Consider the following 20,633-nt stretch of genomic DNA (forward strand, 5'->3'; position numbering starts at 1 on the left):
ATACTTTTTAATATATCACAATGATAAAATGCAGCAAAAAGCTGGAATCCCTAAATGGCTATACCTTCAATATAAGCACAACCTAGAGAAAAATCCACCTTGCAATAAAGGACAATGAGGAACTGGCTTGCCTTGACCTTGATACTGGATGAAGGGGGAGAAATGTCCTTAAATCACAAGTAGGTCCTCATGTGGGTTTGTGTCCCAAATTCCTACTGGTTGTTTTGCTCTAAAACCATCAAGTTGATTTTAATGTTGTTAAGGGCTGGTAGTGATCCCAGGCTTGTGTTAGAGACAAACACAAATCTTTCTTGGAAGAAGGCACTTTTAACTCAGTCCTCAAATTACTCCCATCAATCAAGTTCTTAAAAAGCAAACAAACAAACAAAGCAAGAAGCCTACAGTCCACCATACCAAAATCACAAGGAAATAGAATCAGCAACATCAGAAGATAACCAAGTCAGACCTACAAAGTCTTCAGATGCTGTAATTATCAGAGAGAAAATAAGAAAATAAGTATGTTCAACGTGCTTGAAGAAATTTATGACAATGGAATAAGATATTTAAAATTGACAGGAGAGAAGAGGCAAATCGGCATTGTAGGGATGACGCTTGAGCCTATGAGCCCAACATATGACAAGTTGATCCAGCTGACATATAGGCTGGGCCCAGTCCTCCTCCACTCTGCCAGTGTCTGACGCTGGCCATGTTGGGACTGATTGGTCCAGTCATAGAGCTGCCAACTGGGTGCTGTCATGGAGCCTTCTTTGCCCCACTTCCTCAAATGTGCAAGATGATGTTCCAAATGATGCCAACCATCTGTGAAGCCGAAGTCCCCCCAGGAAGTTGGAGGCATGGATCAGGCTCCTCTTTATAGCCACATCTACATTTATGTTTTGCAGTTAGTGGCCTCCATGCTAGAAGAAAGGGATCATCTTCTAGGCACACTAAGAGAGACTAAAATGTTGGCTTTAACCCAGGGAAAATTACATGAGGTTGGTCCTGAAAACTACTCCTTACAGGCAGTACCTACTAAAAGAAATCCATGTATGCAGAGCACAGTTCCTTGAAAGGGAAGAAGTAATTGCTGAACTGTAAGTATAAAGAACACTACCTGGCTACAATTAGAATATTTGGGACCCTTCGTGGGCACAGGGGATCTGTCAGAATAATGGTAGTAAAAGAGACAAACACAGTGTCCACCAGATATATCTACTGCAGGTGAAATTCTTAAAACACAAAATCATTATCTGAACAGCATGAAGCTCTGGATGAAAAGCTAGTGATTCTTAAAGAACAGAACAATAAGAAAAAAAATTACATGGGATGCTTGACAGCCATTAACAAGAAAACGTACCAAGCACAATATTCTATTGTTCTCTAAGCCCCAAGGAAGACCTTGCTAAGGTGTTAGAGCTTCAAAAAATGGACAGGCAGTGCAGAGATTGAAGCCAAATGAAGGAATGCCTGCTTGCCCTTCGAGTCATGTCACAGAACTGCGAAGAGATCCTGATGCTGCTAGAAAGAAGCTGATCAATTCTGAAGAAATGAGCACAAAACTGCATAAGAGATGTCCAGGAAACCACAACCCAAAAGAAAGTCAAGGAAGAGAGAATCACTACTCTGAAAACATGCTGTCTTACCAGAGTGTGAAGCTGCCTTTGTGCATGACCTCAAAGATAAACGTGAAGATGAAATTGCAAACAGATATTTTATGCATCAAAAAACTGAGGATAAATATTGCCAGCTAGAAAAATACTTCAAATCTTCAAACTGGCTGAGCAAAAACTGTAGCAGCCATTGAGGTGGCTGGGCTGACAGAGAGGCTGGGAGCACTTCCTAAGACTGAAGAGAGACACAGCAATATTGAAAAAAGTCACAACAGTTGGAGGCACAACCGGAAGAGCCACGAACTGCAATGGGAATGGGCAAGGCAAAAAAAATGAACACCATAATAAACATTTACCAGACCTGGTGACAAGCTTCGATCAGAATCTAATGAAAGGCTTCATCTTAGAGAGCAAAATAAAGCCTATCTGATAATTAAGGGGAGTTTAAGGCAGAGTGAGAAGGCCACTTTCTTAAGGATTCTGTACTATGGTAAACTAAAAATACAAGAAGGTAGTTCAAGGGAAAGTATAGTAACACAATACGGATCAGCTTAAATTAAACATGGTAACGTTGAGGGCTGAAACAGTTGATGAGGATAACAAGTGTCTCACTTCATCTAATTGGGAAGGTGCCCGACAAGATGGTGTCTTGGCAAATGTGGCACAAGCACTTGAGAGCAATGCTTGTATAGCTTTCCCAAGCCAGAAGGGGAGTTCCATTCACTGCAGTAAGTAAAAGAAATGAAGGCAAAGGATTTCGACAGGTAAAACAAAACCGTCTTTTTCCATAGATAATTTCAACATAAGAGTATTTAGCAATATTATTGGTTGTTGGTATATACACTGTTTAATATTTTATATATTTTAGTATATAAAATCAACATACTAAAGAAAGCTGCATTTCAATACACCAGCCACAAACACTCCAGAAAACACAAAATTTAGGCATAGACCATCTCCCTGGTAAACATGTTCCTGGTAGAACACAGTTTGACTTTTTTCATATCCAAACTTTACAGAACATATATCTCTCAATATGTTCCAAATACAACTGATAGAACGTCAGAAATACAGATGAACGTTTTGAAAAGCTGGCTGAGTGTCGTCAAAGGGACTGTGCATCTTGGATACTGCTGGCACCATGATATGCCATATTACAACTAAATGTGGAGCAAGTATTTGTCAACAACAGCATTCACTTTCTGATAATAGGAAGCTACGCTTCAAGCATTTTACATCCTAACATGATGGTTTGTGACTTACCTATAGACGTTTTACTGTGTTTGGGGTTGATGTGTAATAGATTATAATTTCCTAGGAACTAGACACCAGTTAGCACTTTCCCTCGGAACATCTGTAAATTTTTTTTTTGAGAAATATTATAAAACATTTTAGTAAGACATTAAAGGGACTTGAGAAAATGAAAAGGTATATCTTGTGCACATATGAAGACTGGAAATCCCATTGAGTATGTGTGTGTATATGTGTATGTGCACACACATGTGCATCTGTGAGACTACTGACAAGGTGATTCTAGAAATGTACACAGAAGCATAAAAAATGAAGACAGGTCCCACACTCCCGAAAAATAACAGCATGTAGGGAGACTTGTCCTACCAGAGATCAAGATTATTATAAAGCTATGGAAATTGACAATGTATTTGTCCAGGAATAGAAAAAAATGAACAATGGAATAGAATAGAGAGCTGAAAAACAGACTCACACAAAAATGAACAGTAGACATAATAGAACTGGCATAGTAGATTGGTAGAGAAAAATTGATTACTCAATAAATAGAAATGGGTAATTTTTTCAAGTGGAAAAAAATCCTTCTTATACCTCTCACAGGAAACCATTCTAGGAAGATCAAAGTTTTAAATGTCATTCAATCAGTGGTTATTGAGCACTGTTTCAAAGAGCAACCATGAAAGACATGACTACGCAGTCATATTATAATAAACAGGACAAAATTCACCCTGGTCTTAAATCCTATTGTGCAAGCTATAGACATGGGATTTATTGTTTTTATCACATGTTCACCTACCATCTGCAGGATACAAAATTAATATTGTGTGTTATCTAAATCAATGCTCATTTTATTTTTCAGAAAAAATTCAATAATGGTCAGCTATAGGAATTGTGCTATCTCTTTATGATAATGGAGTAACTGTATAGGTAAGGAATGGCTCCAGATTAGAGGAGATATCAGAGATAACTAAATACCATGCTTGACACTGGATTTGACACTAGAGTGGGGGAAAAATTGCCATGAAGGATGTGAACTGGAAACTGATGGAATCTGAACATAACTAAGTATTAGACAACAGTATTATATCTATGTTAGAAGATCCTGATTTTAATCAATGTTCATGTAAGATAATATCCTTGGTATTAGAAGATAAACACTGAAGTATTTAGTAGTAAAGGGACCTGGTGTCTTCAACTTAATTTCAAACGGTTCACACTAATAATGATAATGTTAATAATGTGTGTCTGTGTATACACATGCACAAATGTGGCAAAATGTTCATCAGAGAATCTAATCTAGGTAAAGGGTATACAGGAGGTGTTTTTACTATTCTGGTAATTTTTCTGTATGTGTGAAATTATTTAGAAATAAAAATTTAAAATTTGTATCTGTATTAACTTTCAGTGCCTATCAAAGTTTTCTACAGAGTGGATATAAAATAAATGGTAAACAAAATATCCTCAACAAAATAATAGGAATAGAAAAGAAATTGCAAAGATATTTCTAAATAAATTTCTATACGTACTTGAAATTGCCAGTTTCCCAAATGATCAACATCTTTAATATATACATGGTAATGGCCTCCGTAGCAGCCACCTTTGTGTATAATAACTGAGAAGAGGTCATACATATATTCTAAGTCATCCAATTCATTCTAAAAGAAAAAAGAACATAAATGTTGATACAGTTTTCATAAAATGCTAAGATAATAATCAAAAGAAAAAATAATTTCAACTACTGAAACTAATAAGAAACTTCACTGTTGTTAAGAGTAAAGATGAATTCAAGTAATTGGCTTTAAATTTAAAATTAATTAATTTTAAATTGATCTAATGGCCAGTCACACTACACCAATCAAATTCTGCCTCTTAGCCGACCATGAACACATGTACCTGAAAAATACGTTACTTTTATGTACTTTGGCTAAGACCATGTAAGCCAATAAAACAATGAAACATGTTACCCTATCAGTGATTCTGTTGCAGAAATTTTTAGCAAGAGAAACCCATCTTCGTACAATACCTGTTTATGCTATTTTATAGATGCACTCTTCTTTTAAAATGCATCACCTTTTTTTAAATTGATACATATCTAGTTTAAATTGTCCTCTATTTCAACTAGGTTGTCATGTGCCTCAAAGTCAAAGCCAGATCAACTATCACCCCTCCTGACACTAGAGTCCTCTGTATAGAATAAGAACTTAGTAATTATGACTATCATTTGGTTTTGTTTAGAGGCAGTTTAGTGGAAGAGGTTCTTTCTTGTTTTATTAATTCTATGATCAACATTTTCTACAATCAATATGCTCCATAATCATGAGTGATCTAACAGATGTACTCCTACACTAGCAATTAAAAACAAAATAAAACAAAAAGCTACTCTAGATTAAGAGGTACTTTAAAGATGTTTGTTTAAATTTCTGATGCAGAAGAAAAAAGAAGCCTTTTTTACATCTGAGGGATCTAAAACTACATGATATAAGCTCTCTTCTGGCTTTGACATCTAAACTCAGTCAGCGATCATCTGTGATGTTCAGATGTACATATGGTGGCCCCTTGATGGGTGTCGGTTATTTTAAGAATTTATTTGCTTAAAATATTAAACTTTTTAAGTGGGCAGCAGTTTAAAATGTCTAGTACAGGCAAAAGACAAGGTGTATACAAAGATGCACAGTGACTTTTTTCCATTAATACAGAAATCCAAAAGTAAAATTAATGTGAACTTCCTAGATAAGTGCTCAATTTATTCACTTATTTCAGTTTTGTTACATCAAAGTATGTTAAAATCATATGACAAACTATCTTTTATAAAACAAGAAACAATTATATTAACTAACTCTGGGAAAATTATTTATTTGGGTATGTCAATAATAGCCTCGGGGCAACAGAATATTAGAACCTTTGAGTGGTAATTCAAACAACAACAACAACAAAATCTAAAAAGCTCAATAATTTGGCTTGAAGTAAAGGAAGGCCCATGTGTGAAGATCCTGAATTTAAGAAATGTTTATAAAAAGATTACCTTTTTTACACAGAAACTCAATAGCTAGCTAATAAATGTTCTATTCTGAGTAAACATGTAAGAATGATTTGTGATAAGAAATAATTACTCATTTCACCCAGACCTTGGCATGTACAGCAATGTTATAAAAAACATTTTTAAATGGCTCATAAAGTAGGTTGGTTTTGTAATTAATTTGTTTTCAAAACCTCTTCTTTCCCTATATCTTAAGGATTACAAATTCTAGACTAGTGAATTTCCATTTGCCTCTTGACTTTCTAGATGCATAAATTCATTATTACATGTAAAATAAACTAAATCCAAATCAGTGGTACCAATTAATCATAAGTTTTCTAAATGCAGGGTAACTTCTAATTTTGTTCTTAAATTTTCATTTCAAATATTTTAAAGAAGGGTTTAATAAAAAGAAGGGAACAAATCTATACTTTGGAAATTCAAAATGACTGTAAATAAATCAGTGGTACTTGAACAGGGTCAATCTTGCCCATGCTGTCCTCCCAGGAGACATATTTGGCTTTGTCTGAAGACAGTTTTGGTTGTCACAACTGAGGGAGGGGGAGTGAGGATGCTACTGTCATCCAATAGGTAGAGGGCAGGGATGCTGCTAAACACCCTAATGCATGAGACAGTCTCCCACAACAAAGAATAATTTAACTCAAAATGTCAATAGTGCCAAGGTTTAGAGATTCTCACAATAAACCAACTGAAAATCAGGTCAATAATAGATTCAGTCTTGAGAGGGGAAAAGAAAGAATTTAAAAATAAAATAGTTCAAACCTGTTCACAAAAGGGCTTGAGATTGATCCGGAGAGGGAATGTATAACAGCTAGTTTCCTTGTAGCGTTCGCATTTCACAAAATCAAAATTAAATCTTAGTAATGAAACAGTAAGAAAAGGAGGCAGCTTACGTAATTTGGCCGACTGTTAAAAGAAAAATTTACAAAGCTTTTTAAAAACAGGGTTATATAAAAGGATATATAATGTTTCTTAAAGTCTGAAAAAACAACCTATGACACAGGTCTAAGAGAAATATTACATCAACTCATTACCATGGATTCAACATAACTCGATATCAACTCATCTATTTTATGGGTCTAAAGGTAGAGCCACTCATTTGTGCTTACAATTAATAATTTATAAGCTAGTTTTATCTTTAGTGTTGATATCCTGAAATAGTATTTGATGACTGGTGCCTATTTCCTGCCCAATTTCTGGCCTTTCACTTTCATCCTTGGTGTCTCCACTTTACCTGGCAGGTCTACAGTTCTTTTTAATCAGTGAAGAACTGGAGCTCTCAACCTGAGACCTATGAACCTGTTTTAAAGGATGTGAAATGATAAAAAATTGTATGTGCATATGTATTTTTTCTGAGGAGAAGAATCATAGCTTTCATGAGACTTGCAGAAGGCCTCTAACTTCCCCAAGGGCTAAGATCTATTGATTGGGATTAAGCTGCTTTTTAAGAGTATCAGCTGTGCCCAGCCTCTGGGATTACTGGTCTGTGAGGAGAAAAAAGTCCTCCCTGATATATAAAATTACCCATAATCATATATCTCTAATAGTGCTAAAAATACATTTTAAGAAACAGTTCCACAAATCTAGTGGGTAAAAAACAAGTTGAATGAAAAAAAAAACAACAAAAAAAAACAACAAAAAAACCCCAGCAATATAACAACATGGTAGATTTTCAAACAAGCTCTAAAAATGCATCTAAAAAAACTGAGTAACTCTACTATAATATGGCTGAGAAAAGACTGCTTAGGACAAGAAAATCTGCATTTATTTAGCAGTATAGTCAAACATAAACTTAGAATGCAACAAATCCAATGCATAGAATATAAATTTAGAAGTATCAAGATCAAAAAACTTCTACTGAAAGAGAATTAAAGAAATGCGATAAAAGGTATATTTAAAAACTACATTTGTTTAGCAAAAGGTTCTTATTTGTTAACGTGAACATGAAGTCTAACCAAAAGCTGAATGTGTAGGTCTCTTTCGAACACTATTCCAAACTCTGAAGTTCATACACCAAAGGTGAAATACAAAATAAGCAAATGACGAACCTCTCTCTTTGGGTTTGATAAAGGGGCAAAAACTGGATGGAAATACAGGTGAAACAGTATAAAGCTCAATCTTCCTGTGAAAGCTATAGGCATAGGGTGTAAGGTTTTATTATTGTTTCATCTATAATCTCCATGCTCATTTTATTTGTTGGAAAAATTCAATAATTGTCAGCTATAGGAAAAATGCTATCTCTGTCATAATGAAGTGACTGCATAACATAAATATGTCTCTTATGGTAGCTGTTTAAGACAATGTTCAGTAACCACTGAGTGAACTGAGCTCAAGTTGATGATGTTTATGAACAGCTCATCACATCACCCACGGCAGTGGGAACGTCACCACTGCAGATAATAACGACAGTAGCAGGGTTGATGCCATATTGGCCATAGGTACAAGAAGCTGAGAAGGAAGGCCAGAGAAGGTTAGAAACAGCACATCCAGACCAGAGGAAATGGTATTAATATACATACGTAGATATAGATACATTTATCTATAATAATCATTTTTATATTAACGTTAATGAATTACTAGTATTTAGCAATTAACTAGCATTGGTAATGCTTTCGGTGGAAATTAAGAGTGTAAAAAATACATTAAAGAACAATTCCATAGTGAGAAATCACAGGGAATTGTGAAAAGGAAATATAAATGAATGGCTGCTAGAAGATAAAGTGGGAAAAAAAACCTACAAAACATTTTTTAAAAATCTGTCCTCCAAAAAGAGTTATTCAGATGTCAGTCTCCCTTAGAACAAATAGATATCCTGGACCCAAAAGGGTTGGCCAGTAAAGCACAGAGAGAGACCTCACATCAGTACTGGGATAAAACACCAATACGTGGCACACGGATTTTCAGAAAGGCCAAAGTGCTGATATAATAAATCCCTGCCATATCAGAAAAGAGCTGGAATGTGCAAAACTTAGGATGCATGAAAATAACACCAGGGAGGTGTTCCACTAAGCTAAACAGTAGTTGTCTCTTATTTCTCCTCTTATCAAAGTGTCTCTTCTTTCCTGGAAAGGAAAATAACTATGAATTATACTACAGGAATGGCTACTGATATATGAATGTGATGAATAAATTTGAGAAATGTCAGAATTCTATGTTTATTGGTTTGTTTTACTTTTCTCTCTCAGCTCCCACATGGCAAAAGATATCAGTTGCTTTAGTCCTGACCTTCTTTCGTCTTATATTTTGCTTGACTGTACAGAAAGAAAACCAGAAGCATTCTGTTAAATTCCTTAATTAGCAAGTTAAATACTCCCACCTGGCGGAGGAGGTAAGTCTATATTGGATTTGCCAGAGTGAGGAAGAACATATGTCAAGATTATAAAATAACTGTATATTAAGAAAATGAAGAAAGCCATCTATTTTCGTAGTAGTAAACAAAGAAAGTAGTAAACAAAGAAAGTAGTAAACAAAAGGAAAGCTCAACAAGCTTCTCAGTGGCAGAAATAAAAATATATACATCTCTTTTCACAACAGTAATTGCAAAAAGGAGGGATACTTACGAAACACTGAGGTACAAATAAACTTTTCCCCAGAGAGAAGGAAGTTGGGTGTACTGTTGGGCTGAAAGCCTTAAAAATTCTTCATTGTAAAAAATTAAAATACAGATAATGATGTAAATATCTTTTCAATCCTTAGTGTCAACAGCTTCAAGTATATCCTCAAGACTTTTTCATACAAGTTGACTTATACTAAGTACAAAGTGGGGACCCTGGGAAAAAGCAGGTATCTGTCTTTACCTTTGCTGCTTTAACCAGCCTGTCACAAGTTCCACAGTGGTACAAGTTGTCACAATCAAAAACTTCCTCTTCTACATACATGTTCCAGAGAGCATCTTCCAAGCCAGATACATTTTTGACTGCTACTGTTAGATCTAAGAAGTCTTCCTGAAATAGACATGAATATAATATTGAAAAACAATTTCAGAGGTTTACAAACACATAAACACATCACCAACTCACACATATATTGGGAATAATCAGATATATGTTTTCTAAAACACTACAAATAAAGATGTAGATCTCCTGATTAGATGTTGTGAAGTTCATAACGCTAAATATCCTTCTTTTGAAATAGAACTATAATTTAGCTTAAAATATATCAGAAAAAAATTGATAAGAAAAGTTTATGAATTTACTGCAGATGCAATAAAATGTTTTATGAGGAAATATAAACCACAATAAAACACATATCTGAATTCAGAAGTGCATATATACAAGGTACACAGTACTGTTTTAGACTCTAGACTAGACTGTAAGAGCAAGGGCAGGGTTGAATTTTCTAATGTAAACTCCATTTCTTTATCTTCTTTTGCTAGGGTTGCCTTAAGATATACTGAAGAAGTTATAAGGAAAGAAATTATATGACCAGCCTGGTCAATATGGTGAAACCCCATATCTAAAAATACAAAAAAATTAGCTGGGTGTGGTGTGCATGCCTGTAGTCCCAGCTACTTGGGAGGCTGAGGCAGGAGAATTGCTTGAACCTGGGAGGCGGAGGTTGCAGTGAGTCGAGATTGCGCCACTGCACTCCAGCCTGGGCAACAGAGTGGGACTCCATCTCAAAAAAAAGAATTACATTAAGCTAGGATAAGAAGGTCTTCCTATGAAAATTCAAGAGAATATTTTGTAAAAAGAGGGTTTATGAAATCTGCTATAACTACATTTGAATCACAATATTTCTAGTAATAAGCACTTACAATTTGGCAAATGTAATTCATATTTATAGTTCTGTATGTGTGTGCAACAGCTTTATTTTAAGAGATTTTGGGGAATGAAAATGATTAACTCATGGTGAAAATTTTAAGTACTAAAAGTAACATTTATACAGTATATGGTTTATAATATATATGTGAAAAGTTAATGTCTTTAATTTATAATGGTCTTACATATATTGTTTTGAAAATACTGATTTACTACATCATAGCTAAGTCAAGCATGCAGTAATTCAAAAACACACACAACATCTTAATTATTTCCAAACTTAAAAAATCACTTTTTTTTTTTTTTTGAGACGGAGTCTTGCTCTGTCGCCAGGCTGGAGTGCAGTGGCGCAATCTTGGGTCACTGCAACCTCCGCCTCCTGGGTTCAAGCAATTCTCCTGCCTCAGCCTCCTGAAAATCACATATTTTTATATACATATCTATTTTCAAAAAAGCAGTTAACACTTTGAAAATGGTAATTTTGTCCTCATACAAATACACAAACTTTCTTGGCATAAATAATCAAAGCAGCCTTTTATTAAAGGATCAGTGATGAATTCAGTGATAAAAATCATTGACTATATAAGATTTGTAGGGCAAACAGGATTGTATTTACATGAGGAAATTTCCAATTAGATTAAAAGGGCAATATGTGTCATTACGAAGAACTGAAGGTTATACTAATTAACACAGGATTACAATAGCTTTATATATAATATATAAACTGAAGCACACATATATAAATGAACGTTCTGAAGAATATTAATAAACTAAATCCAATATTTAATTATAGATGTTTGTCAAATTAAACACTCCTCGGTCCTCAGTATTATCTATTTTTATTACCTCCCTAATTAACTTTCTTTACAATATTCCAACCATGATGACATTGGCTTCTCACATGAGGCCACAGTCTTCTATTTGTAAATATCCCCAAATCTATTTTCCAAATATTAGAGTACTGAATAAAAGATTAAGTTTCAAGATATTTGCTTCTTTCAATCTAGATGGAGAAATCTGGATTATAGGCTCATGATTTAGGTGTAGTTAGAAGAAAAAAAACTCAGTAAATTACTTTTAGTAATAAACACTTTAATCCTTGTGTGGTATTATAGATCACACATTTAATGACATGAATTATAATTTACAACATAACTTATTACTAAAATACTCTGGCGTATTTACCTGCCTCTCACTGACGTTCTTACACTCTTTACAGACAATCTGGTTAACAATGGTTCCATGATACAGACGATTGATGAGGTCATGACCGGAGGTCCCAACTAAAGAAGTTTCCAAAGCGCTGAAGAGGATTCGATTCAGTTCCTGCACATCATGTTGCCTCATTTCCTACACAACAGGTAACTTTTAGATGTAATTCTGGGCTTCAGATTTTTTAAAACATTAAAAAAAAAACACTAGTCAATAAAAACTCAAGATTTATCAAGCAATCCAAAGATCAAATATAAGAATGACTCAGCAAAACAAGCTGTGAGCTGGTTAAGACATTACCACCTATCTTTATTTATACTAAACAATGAAAATATGAACAGGCAGTGTTCACTGTGTACATATAACTCAATTCCTTTGACACCCAGAATGTCCATTTATTCTTGTGGGAAACCATACACATGGCCATGCCTCAGTAAGGAGAGAGGGATACACTAGGCACAGACCAGTGTCTAAGAGCTGGCAGTGTCTGCACAGGAACACCTCACTGAAATCAGAGCACATGCTGAATAGTCTGAATTATCAACAATAGAAAAGAACTAGAATGTACTGCTTTGAAGTAAAAACAACTAAAACAAGACTCAGTGCTACTGAGAAAAAAATCCTGATGGAACTTGCTTTAATCCATTATCAGTCATGCAGCTGTGTGTGAACTTCTCCTTAAGAAAAATTTATAACCAAACCAAGGGGCGCACCAAGACTTAGAAGTGGAGGAGAGGAGGAAGAGCAGTTGCGGGGAGAGCCAGGAGAGTGAGACCCCAGGAAGCAGGAAGAACTGGGGCTTTAAGGAGGGTGGTGAGTGCTACTGAGAGCTCCTTCTGCTGAGAACAGTGTCTTCTGGACTTGGCACAGGGATGTCACTGTTGACTTCAACAAAAAAAGTAGAAAGGAAGGAGAGGAACAAATGGAGAATTCAGAAGCAGAGGCAATAAACGAAGACAACTCAAAAATAAGTTTCAACCAAGAGCAATAGCTCATGCCTAAAATCTTAGCTACCTGGGAGGCCGAGGCAGCAGGATGCCTTGAACCCAGGGCTGCAGTGAGCTATGATCATGCCATTGCACCCCAGGCTGGTGACAGAGTGAGACCTCAACTCAAAAAAAAAAAAAATAGTTTCGTGTGAAGAGCAGCAGATAAAGTGGATGAAAGCTGGAGGATTCCTATCTTGCCTTTTAAAATAGAAGACCCTCAAGGATGTAAATTTATCTAATATCACTAGCTATGATGGGATAGAAAACTTGTGGAAGTTTTCAAGCTCTGTTCCTAAACAATCCTACACTTGGCAAAGGTACCACAGAGACCTTCTCCTACCACTGCAGGTCCAGTCCTAGAGGGTTTTCTGTAAGACCTTATTTAGAAAACAAACAAACAAACAAAAATTCACAGCATTAAGAAGTATGAAACCAGCAACTTAGTAAAGCTCATTATCAAAAACAAAGAAAAATCTATCAACTAATGACTAGATTTAAAAAAAGAAACAAAAACCATGCGGCATATCTATCCAATAGACTCTCATTTGGCAATAAAAGGGAATGAAGTATCGACATATACCACAACATGAATGAACCCTGAGAACAGTACCTTAAGTGAAAGAAGACAGTTACGAGACCACCTATTGCATCACTCCATTTCTATGAAATGTCCAGAATAGGCAAATCCATAGAGACAGAAAGGAGGTCAGGGGTTGCCAGTGGCTGAGTTGAGGGAGATGGAAAGTTACTGCTAATGGGTATGGAGTTTCTTTTTGGGGTGGTAAAAATTTTCTAAAATTGATTTTAGTGATGGTTGAACAACTCTGTGAATATGCTAAAAAAAAAAAAAACCCCTTTAAATAGAGTGAATTTTGTGGCATGTAAATTATATCTCAATATAGCGTTTTTTTTTAAAGGGATTAACCCCAAGTACCAGCCCTACACCAGAAATTTAACATACTTGTTTAGGGAATGTATTATTGCCCCATTTTGCTTCAAAGTCCATGCCTTACCTCCTTAATCACACAGTATCACCTAGTTAAGGAGTGTTCCTGGTTAGAAGACCCCCCTGCAGAGTTTACTGTTAAAGTCAATATAACACTATTCCAATTGTTTGCTCTTTAAATTCTATGATAGTTGCCTGTACCTGTCATTACAGGAATACATCCATCTATTCCATATAAAAATGGTAGATTGGGATTTGTTTGGATTTGTATAGCTAACAGCTCATCAATATTTGCAACAAGCACCTTTACTCATTGCTGACAAGTGTGTAGTGTTTGTATACAGTAGAATTCCTTTTAGAACCCAAACAGGAAAGTGAGAGAAAGCCCACATATACAACAAGATTCATAAAGAAAATGGAGAAGGTCAGGAGAAAGTCAGGACAGGAAGAATAAAAAGACCCGCCAAGAACCATTTCACTTTTTGACTGAAGCAAACATTCAAATCAGAACATGTGGATTCAAACAAAGCACACAACAAACACAGAATTTTTAAAAATTTACTTACAATGTAATTGATCCATTACATCCAGTTGGTCAAAGACTAAAAACCTCATCAACAGTTTTCTATATAAATGGTAGGTAATCTCCATGTAATAGGTGTTGTATCTCAACCAGACTACATAAAGACTCTTAGGGTAGAAACTGTAAAAATCAGCTCTTGTACTTCTCCCTGTTTTTCTAATCTTCTCCCCAGCCCCAAATCATAGCTATTCATAAAATACTGTATACAGCAAGTGTCTAAAAATATATATTTCTGGCCTATAATTTTTTAATGTGAGAAGGAAACATTCAAACAGTATGTTGAGACCCTATGACAAAATTAAAGGAAGTTGGATAACATTAAACCAGCCTTATTCTTTCCTCTACTGCTGGTAACTCTTCCTTAGAGAGCTGACCCTCATACCTCATTGCTGGTCCACCCAAAGCTGTCAGTGAGGTCTGTTGTGGATGCAGCTTCCTGGTCTAAGAGCAGAAGCTGGGCAAACAAGCGCTGTAACTGTAAAGGGATGATTCGAACCTGAATGAGAAACAAACACATTTCTAAATGAATTCTTTAAGTGTTGATTGAGGCTTTTGAAAACAACTGCATACTAGCTTTTTTATATCTCCCAGTTCATTCAGAAGAAAGTTTACAAATATCCTATTATAAGGAAAAACTATGATTCAGTTCTTCTGTGAAAATTCTAATTCAATCCAAAATATAATAGTTATTTGGAGTTTTCTACCTTGATATGGTTCAGATAAACATTAAAACTCAAATAGATCCTAATAAACCACTCAATTGATTACAGATTGACAGTAGTTTGAATCCCTTCTAATAGTCCAATATTTCTTTAAAATATCTCTGATACACATAATATCCCCCTCTGTAGAAATTTTCCAGGCACAATACTGTATCTCACTCTGGAGTTCTCAGCACACCCTGCCTCACTTTCTCCTGGCTCCAAGTGAGTTCCTGCCTTACTTGATGTGGTGAGGGCTGGCGCAGACTGAGCAACGTTGCTTGGACTCTGGTCTGTAGGCCAGACTTTATTGAAAGGAGAATAAGTATTTAGAAATTGTAATGGCAATTTGACATTCCCATGGCATTTTTATCATATACTACAAAAGTGCTAATCTGCAATAGATTGGGAATAAAAAGAAATACACAAAAACAGGTCCTCTGCCATACAGGTAGCCTGAGAAGCACTGGGCTAGATCATGAAAGACTCCTAAGAAGTACAAATTTGGGCCTGAACATGGTAAGAAACTTTTGAATTATGTTTAAGCAGGGAGGAACGTGATTAGATCTGCACTTTAATATCAACACAGTAACAAACAAAATAATAAATTAACTCATTACTCAATTTATTTCCAGAGTACCAAATGAAAAGAATACCAGTCTCTATTTTTTTGGGGGGGGGGTGGGGTGGGTATTGTTGCAAAAAAAGTGCTTTAAATAGATTTCTGGGGGAAGCTAATGTGGATGTTCTGCAAATATTTCCTTCACCAGAAGAAAGAATAAGCATAGTAAAGAGTGCTACATGTTTCTAAAGCAGTAGCAGTATTGTACTTGGAAAAGTGATTATTTCTCAGAGGTAAAATTCCACTACCCACAGGGTATAGGCCAAATCACTTTCGGAAAAGATCATATTTGATAATTAATAAAATTATTGTTTTGTGAATAAGTCACTTAATTCCTTCTTTTAAAAAAATGTCCTGAATACTCTAAAACACCCCCAGTAAATCATAGAGGTAATACCTTTGCATCAGGTTTATCCTTATCTTCAAATGAACCAAGCTCCTCCGGGCCAAGAGAAAAGAGAGCTTCTATACAAAAAGGTAGAATCAGAGATGCAAATGACATTATTTCATTTTAAAAAATTGTTTTAGAAAGCCAAGACCACCTTTAAGTAAAATCAAGTAGATTCAGAAATATGACTGTGGCAATATTTATACCTTTACTCTATGCACTTTACTTTCTTGTAACATTTTTAACCAGTGACTCTAAGAAAATAAAGTGGCATGCTAAGGCTTCAGCATTTCCTAATTCTAGGAAAGGAAAATAATCTTTATGCATAAAACTAAAAACAGTAACATCAGAAATCTTTCATGGCTTCCCACTGTCTATGGCATCAGGTACCAAAAGCCAAAAGGAATCTTAGGAAATACAGTAGTGTTGCGGTTTTCCTGCCACACGTAAGGCTAACAACCATCCTTTTGTGGGAAGGATCCCCTTTTACTCTGAGATGCCCTTTTTTTTTTTTGGTGTGAAAATGTCTTTTCCGTATTGAAGGTAATAACAGATGACAGTGGTCTTAGCTGGAAAAAGAAGAAGTTGGCAACCCCATGTGCTTAAATTTCAGAAATTCTTTATCACCCAGCATCTAGGTGATGTGCCACCCAACGGGGCATATTTGAATCTTTTGAGAAGTCTGTATCCAAGCCCAGGTAGGAACTCTTACTATGGAACTCTGATATACTCCAGGGATACAAGGAATGGAATAAATGTGTCTCCTATTGAAAAACTACTGCTGCCCTAGTGCTTACTGTTAATGAATGTTATATTCTTTCTAAGTGCTGGGACTGGGCAAAAATGAACTACAAATCTACAAGTTAAAGCATAAAACCATACAAGAACTTTTATGATAATCTCCCAGTACTCTCAGCTACATTGTAATGGAGTACGATGGAACCCAATCTAGCCCTATTATTTAAAATACTATTCCAAAATTTTTCTTCCCCAGTTCTCTGACAGTCCTTATCCTTTCCAAATTATACCTCCCTGTCAATCAGCATCAGGATTCTGGCTAAGCTATAAAAGCAGTGCACATTGTGCACTAAGATGTCAAATCATGTGCTTAATCCCCTTCGCTAGAGAGGAAGCTGGCCTGTGACTCTCAGTACTATTCTTGCCTAATGGTACTCTCCGTGACCCGCCCTACACTTGACCATTTTCCTCAGTCCCTTTGAGGCTACGTTTCTACTTCAAGTTGTCCTTTAACTTCAACTATATTAAAACCTGGAAAAGTGTTATCCCTATTAGGAATCTACTTATTAGTGCTGGAAATTTCTAGTGGTGGAATTACTGATTGCATCAGGGAGATATTTTTATGGATGGGATTGAGTCAAGGCTAAGAGGTACCACTTAAATCCCACATGCAATCCAATCCATTAAATTGCTCCTGGGAAGGTAACAGCGGTAAATATTTACTAAATATCTGGAGGCAGGAAGTCTTTCTAAGCTTAGAAGCAACAGAAGAACCACAAAGATTTGATAAATGTGGTGGTAGTACGGAAGAGGAACATGGCAAACCAGATACAGGATGAGTCAGGCTGTCTGTCCTCCTAATATGGAGACACTGTGGAAAGCTGAGCTACAAAGCCATGTAGTGCTGGGGACCCCAATCAGGGCCAGGTGAAGGCAAAGTAATGTTCACCCTGAGCCCATGGGAACACAGCTCCTAGGACCCTTGTGGAGGAAGCTGGTTTGCAGAGACGGGATATGGGAGAAATAAAGAGAGAGAAACAGGGGCAAGAAATCAAGGGTCCAATAAGGTCAGGCTAGCTTCTTGCAGTTGATTTCTGAGATCCCCTATATTCTTATAATAATCCCCCTTTCAAATTTAGCTAATTTGAGTTGTGGGTCTGTTTCTTGGATACAATCCCTTACCTAAAATCTCTGGGTCTTTGGAATTCAGAATTTCCAGAGTTTATAAAGATAATATGAAAAAAGTGTTTTTTATATATATACATATATATGTATATATACATATATAAAATGTTACATTCCCAGCAGGGTCTGGGACAGTTTCCATTAATCAAACAGATTAATATTACTGTAATGAATGTATGAATATTCACCTACATGAGATAACTAAAAACTGTAAATAGCCTCACACCAGGTCTGGTTCTGAAGCCAAACAACTTCAGGTGAGATCAGATAAGGGTGTAAGCTTTCCAGATTTCAGAAATGTGTACGTATGAACGACTGTGGACCCATATAAATAGTATGATACCCTTCCCCACTCCAAAAGGTAGATATAATTGTTTGGATAACTCTGGCTTAACTGTTTGCTATTCTGGAGAAATTTTAAAACTCAAACAGTGTGACAATAATGAAGACTGATACTTATGACAATTGTCTTTATGTTGTACTTCAAATTATAGGAATTAAAAAGAAATATATTGCTTTTTTATTTTTTTACTAAACATTATTGTAATCACCCAGGATATATTTAAGTTTCACATTTCTCTGCAGAGGGAATTACCAATTTATATCTTACATTTGCAACAATAAACACATACTGTAGAATATACCTTTAAGATAACTGGTCCATTTGTGATTTTGCATAATTAATTACATGTAAAGAAGATGGTACATATTGCTAGTCAAACGTACGTAACATAGCATACCTCTGAATTCAGGTGTGAAATGAAGAGTCTGAAGAAGGGAATTGAGGTAACAGGTTCCACCCTGATTTCTGATTCCGCTTAAATTGGTGAATTCTCTAGGAGCAGGAGGCTCCAAAGCTTTAGTCTTTAATTTCTTCCCTTTTCCATACTGATTATTAGACACAGTGGAATACTCCTCTTCAAATAGGTCCCCAAACATTGTGAAACTAAATACTACCCTTAAAAAAAAGTGACATATAAATGCTTTTATTTTTAAAATAAATTTTCCCCAAAACCCCCCACCTTACACTTGGGAGTTGATTCTGTTGTTTCTTAGAACACAGGACTACTGTTTCTATGTACAGTAGTTGGGTTTTGGAGGCAGCAAGATCTAGGCTTTTTTCATCCCTGTCAGGATCCTAAGTACCTGTGTGACCCTGGATATGTTAATCTGTTTTCTTATGTGTAAAATGGGATACCATCTGTCTCCTCAGGTCATTTAAACTGTCAAATGACATAACGAAAGAAGGGCACTTAGTGTACAGGGTTTGGCCCAAAATAAGTAATAGCTGTTTTTAAAAAGGAACGTTCACATCACTAATTTTTTTAAAAAAGAAAACCCGTCACCACAACTAATCCACTGCTGGGATGGCAAAGTCAACCCTAGATTCTTAGACTCACTCACTAAAATCTCTGCTTGTCACACTCTTCAGTACTATATACCAGATTATGACATTTAAATTAAACGGATCAAGGTAACTTTTTTTTAGAGCAGTTTAGTACATAGTCCCGAAGCTGTTGGGCCGGAAGAAGTTCACTGGCGGGGGAGGGGGAAAGGAGGGCGGAGGGCGGGGAAGACTGCAATTAAAATTATCGAGCCTAAAGGCCTTCCAATATGTACCCACTAATCCCATCGTTAGGCCTGGGGGCCTAGGTGACTTCCCCAAGGTTTCACATCGGGTGTGGCGGAGGGTCACTTGGAGATGAGAAACGTCAAGCGCCTAGCATAGTTGCCAAGAGACAGGAAGCGCTGAAATGCAATTATTTTTCTTTTCCTCAGAAGAAAACTATAAAAAACACAACTCGAGAGTCTGGCCTCGAGCTCGCTGTCTGCATTCCTGAATTCCCAACTCCTACGGCCGGCCGAGGCCGGGGCCTTCCAAGCCACCACAGGCCCAGGGGCGCGAAAAGGCAGAGGTCCCCGTGGCCCGACACCACTGTCCCGACTCCAGGAGAGCGCCGCGTCCTCAGGCAGGCCTGGGCCGCCTCTCGCCTCGCCCTCCTCAGGCTGTACCACCAACACTGTGCCTACGCTTCCCAAGTCCCTCCCTGGATCCCCGGCCGCCAGCCGCACTTACTGCCTAAAGCCCAGACCCCCGCCCCGGCCAAAACGCGAAGCGAACGAACCCGCCCCAACTGGGCGCCGCCATGTTGGCGAGGGCGGGTCTCCTGAAAGTGATTTATGGATCGTGGACTACGCTTCCCAGGATGCCCCGCTGGAGCGCCGGCCCCTCGCGCGGGGCCTTATGGGAAATGTAACTCCTCTGCTCCTAGAGTTTGGGAACTGGAACGGGAGCGGGAAAGGTGAGTTCGCTTACAAGTCGGCTGGTGAGTTCACGGGTCCACTCGAGCAGGGGAGCACTCCTTCGTTCACATTTTTAAGATTATTAAAAATTAACCCTTTAGATCAAGGGATCATAAGGAACTTTAAGGCTCATTACATACGGTTTTCTAGGGAAAGGGGTGTTAACACTATGGAAGAAAATCTCAACAGGGAGAATATCGTGAAAGCCCGGAAGGATTACACCATTGAAGAGGCCCATGTTGTTACAGAAAAACTGTGAAAGCCATCAAGCCCCAAACAATACAGTAGTGCTGAAGAAAACTGTGTCTCG

The 20,633-nt window shown here is 36.8% G+C and overlaps 1 protein-coding gene across 22 annotated transcripts in view; it reads right to left on the reverse strand.

Moving 5' to 3' along the window:
• The window catches only part of USP40 (ubiquitin specific peptidase 40), a 94,958-nt gene extending 74,763 nt beyond the window's left edge, over nucleotides 1-20,195 (reverse strand). For 14 of the 22 annotated variants that reach the window (XR_012421593.1, XR_010580147.2, XR_012421591.1 and 11 more), the window contains exons 1-8: nucleotides 20,097-20,195; nucleotides 18,760-18,977; nucleotides 16,106-16,173; nucleotides 14,768-14,881; nucleotides 11,841-12,005; nucleotides 9,693-9,839; nucleotides 6,658-6,801; nucleotides 4,385-4,513 (exon numbers count right to left, since the gene is read on the reverse strand). Coding sequence is in view for 12 of the 22 variants with exons in the window: in XM_005574660.5 (XP_005574717.3) it covers nucleotides 4,385-4,513; nucleotides 6,658-6,801; nucleotides 9,693-9,839; nucleotides 11,841-12,005; nucleotides 14,768-14,881; nucleotides 16,106-16,173; nucleotides 18,760-18,958 (966 nt within the window). In the remaining 10 variants the exon portion in view is untranslated. Of the gene's footprint in view, nucleotides 1-4,384; nucleotides 4,514-6,657; nucleotides 6,802-9,692; nucleotides 9,840-11,840; nucleotides 12,041-14,767; nucleotides 14,882-16,105; nucleotides 16,174-18,759; nucleotides 18,978-19,639 lie in introns of all 22 variants that reach the window. The other 8 variants (XR_012421594.1, XM_074010547.1, XM_045367938.3 and 5 more) reach the window with 4 other exon arrangements.
• Nucleotides 20,196-20,633: the final 438 nt, after the last annotated feature.

Source organism: Macaca fascicularis, chromosome 12, assembly GCF_037993035.2.
Source record: "Macaca fascicularis isolate 582-1 chromosome 12, T2T-MFA8v1.1".
Taxonomy (NCBI): Eukaryota; Metazoa; Chordata; class Mammalia; order Primates; family Cercopithecidae; genus Macaca; species Macaca fascicularis.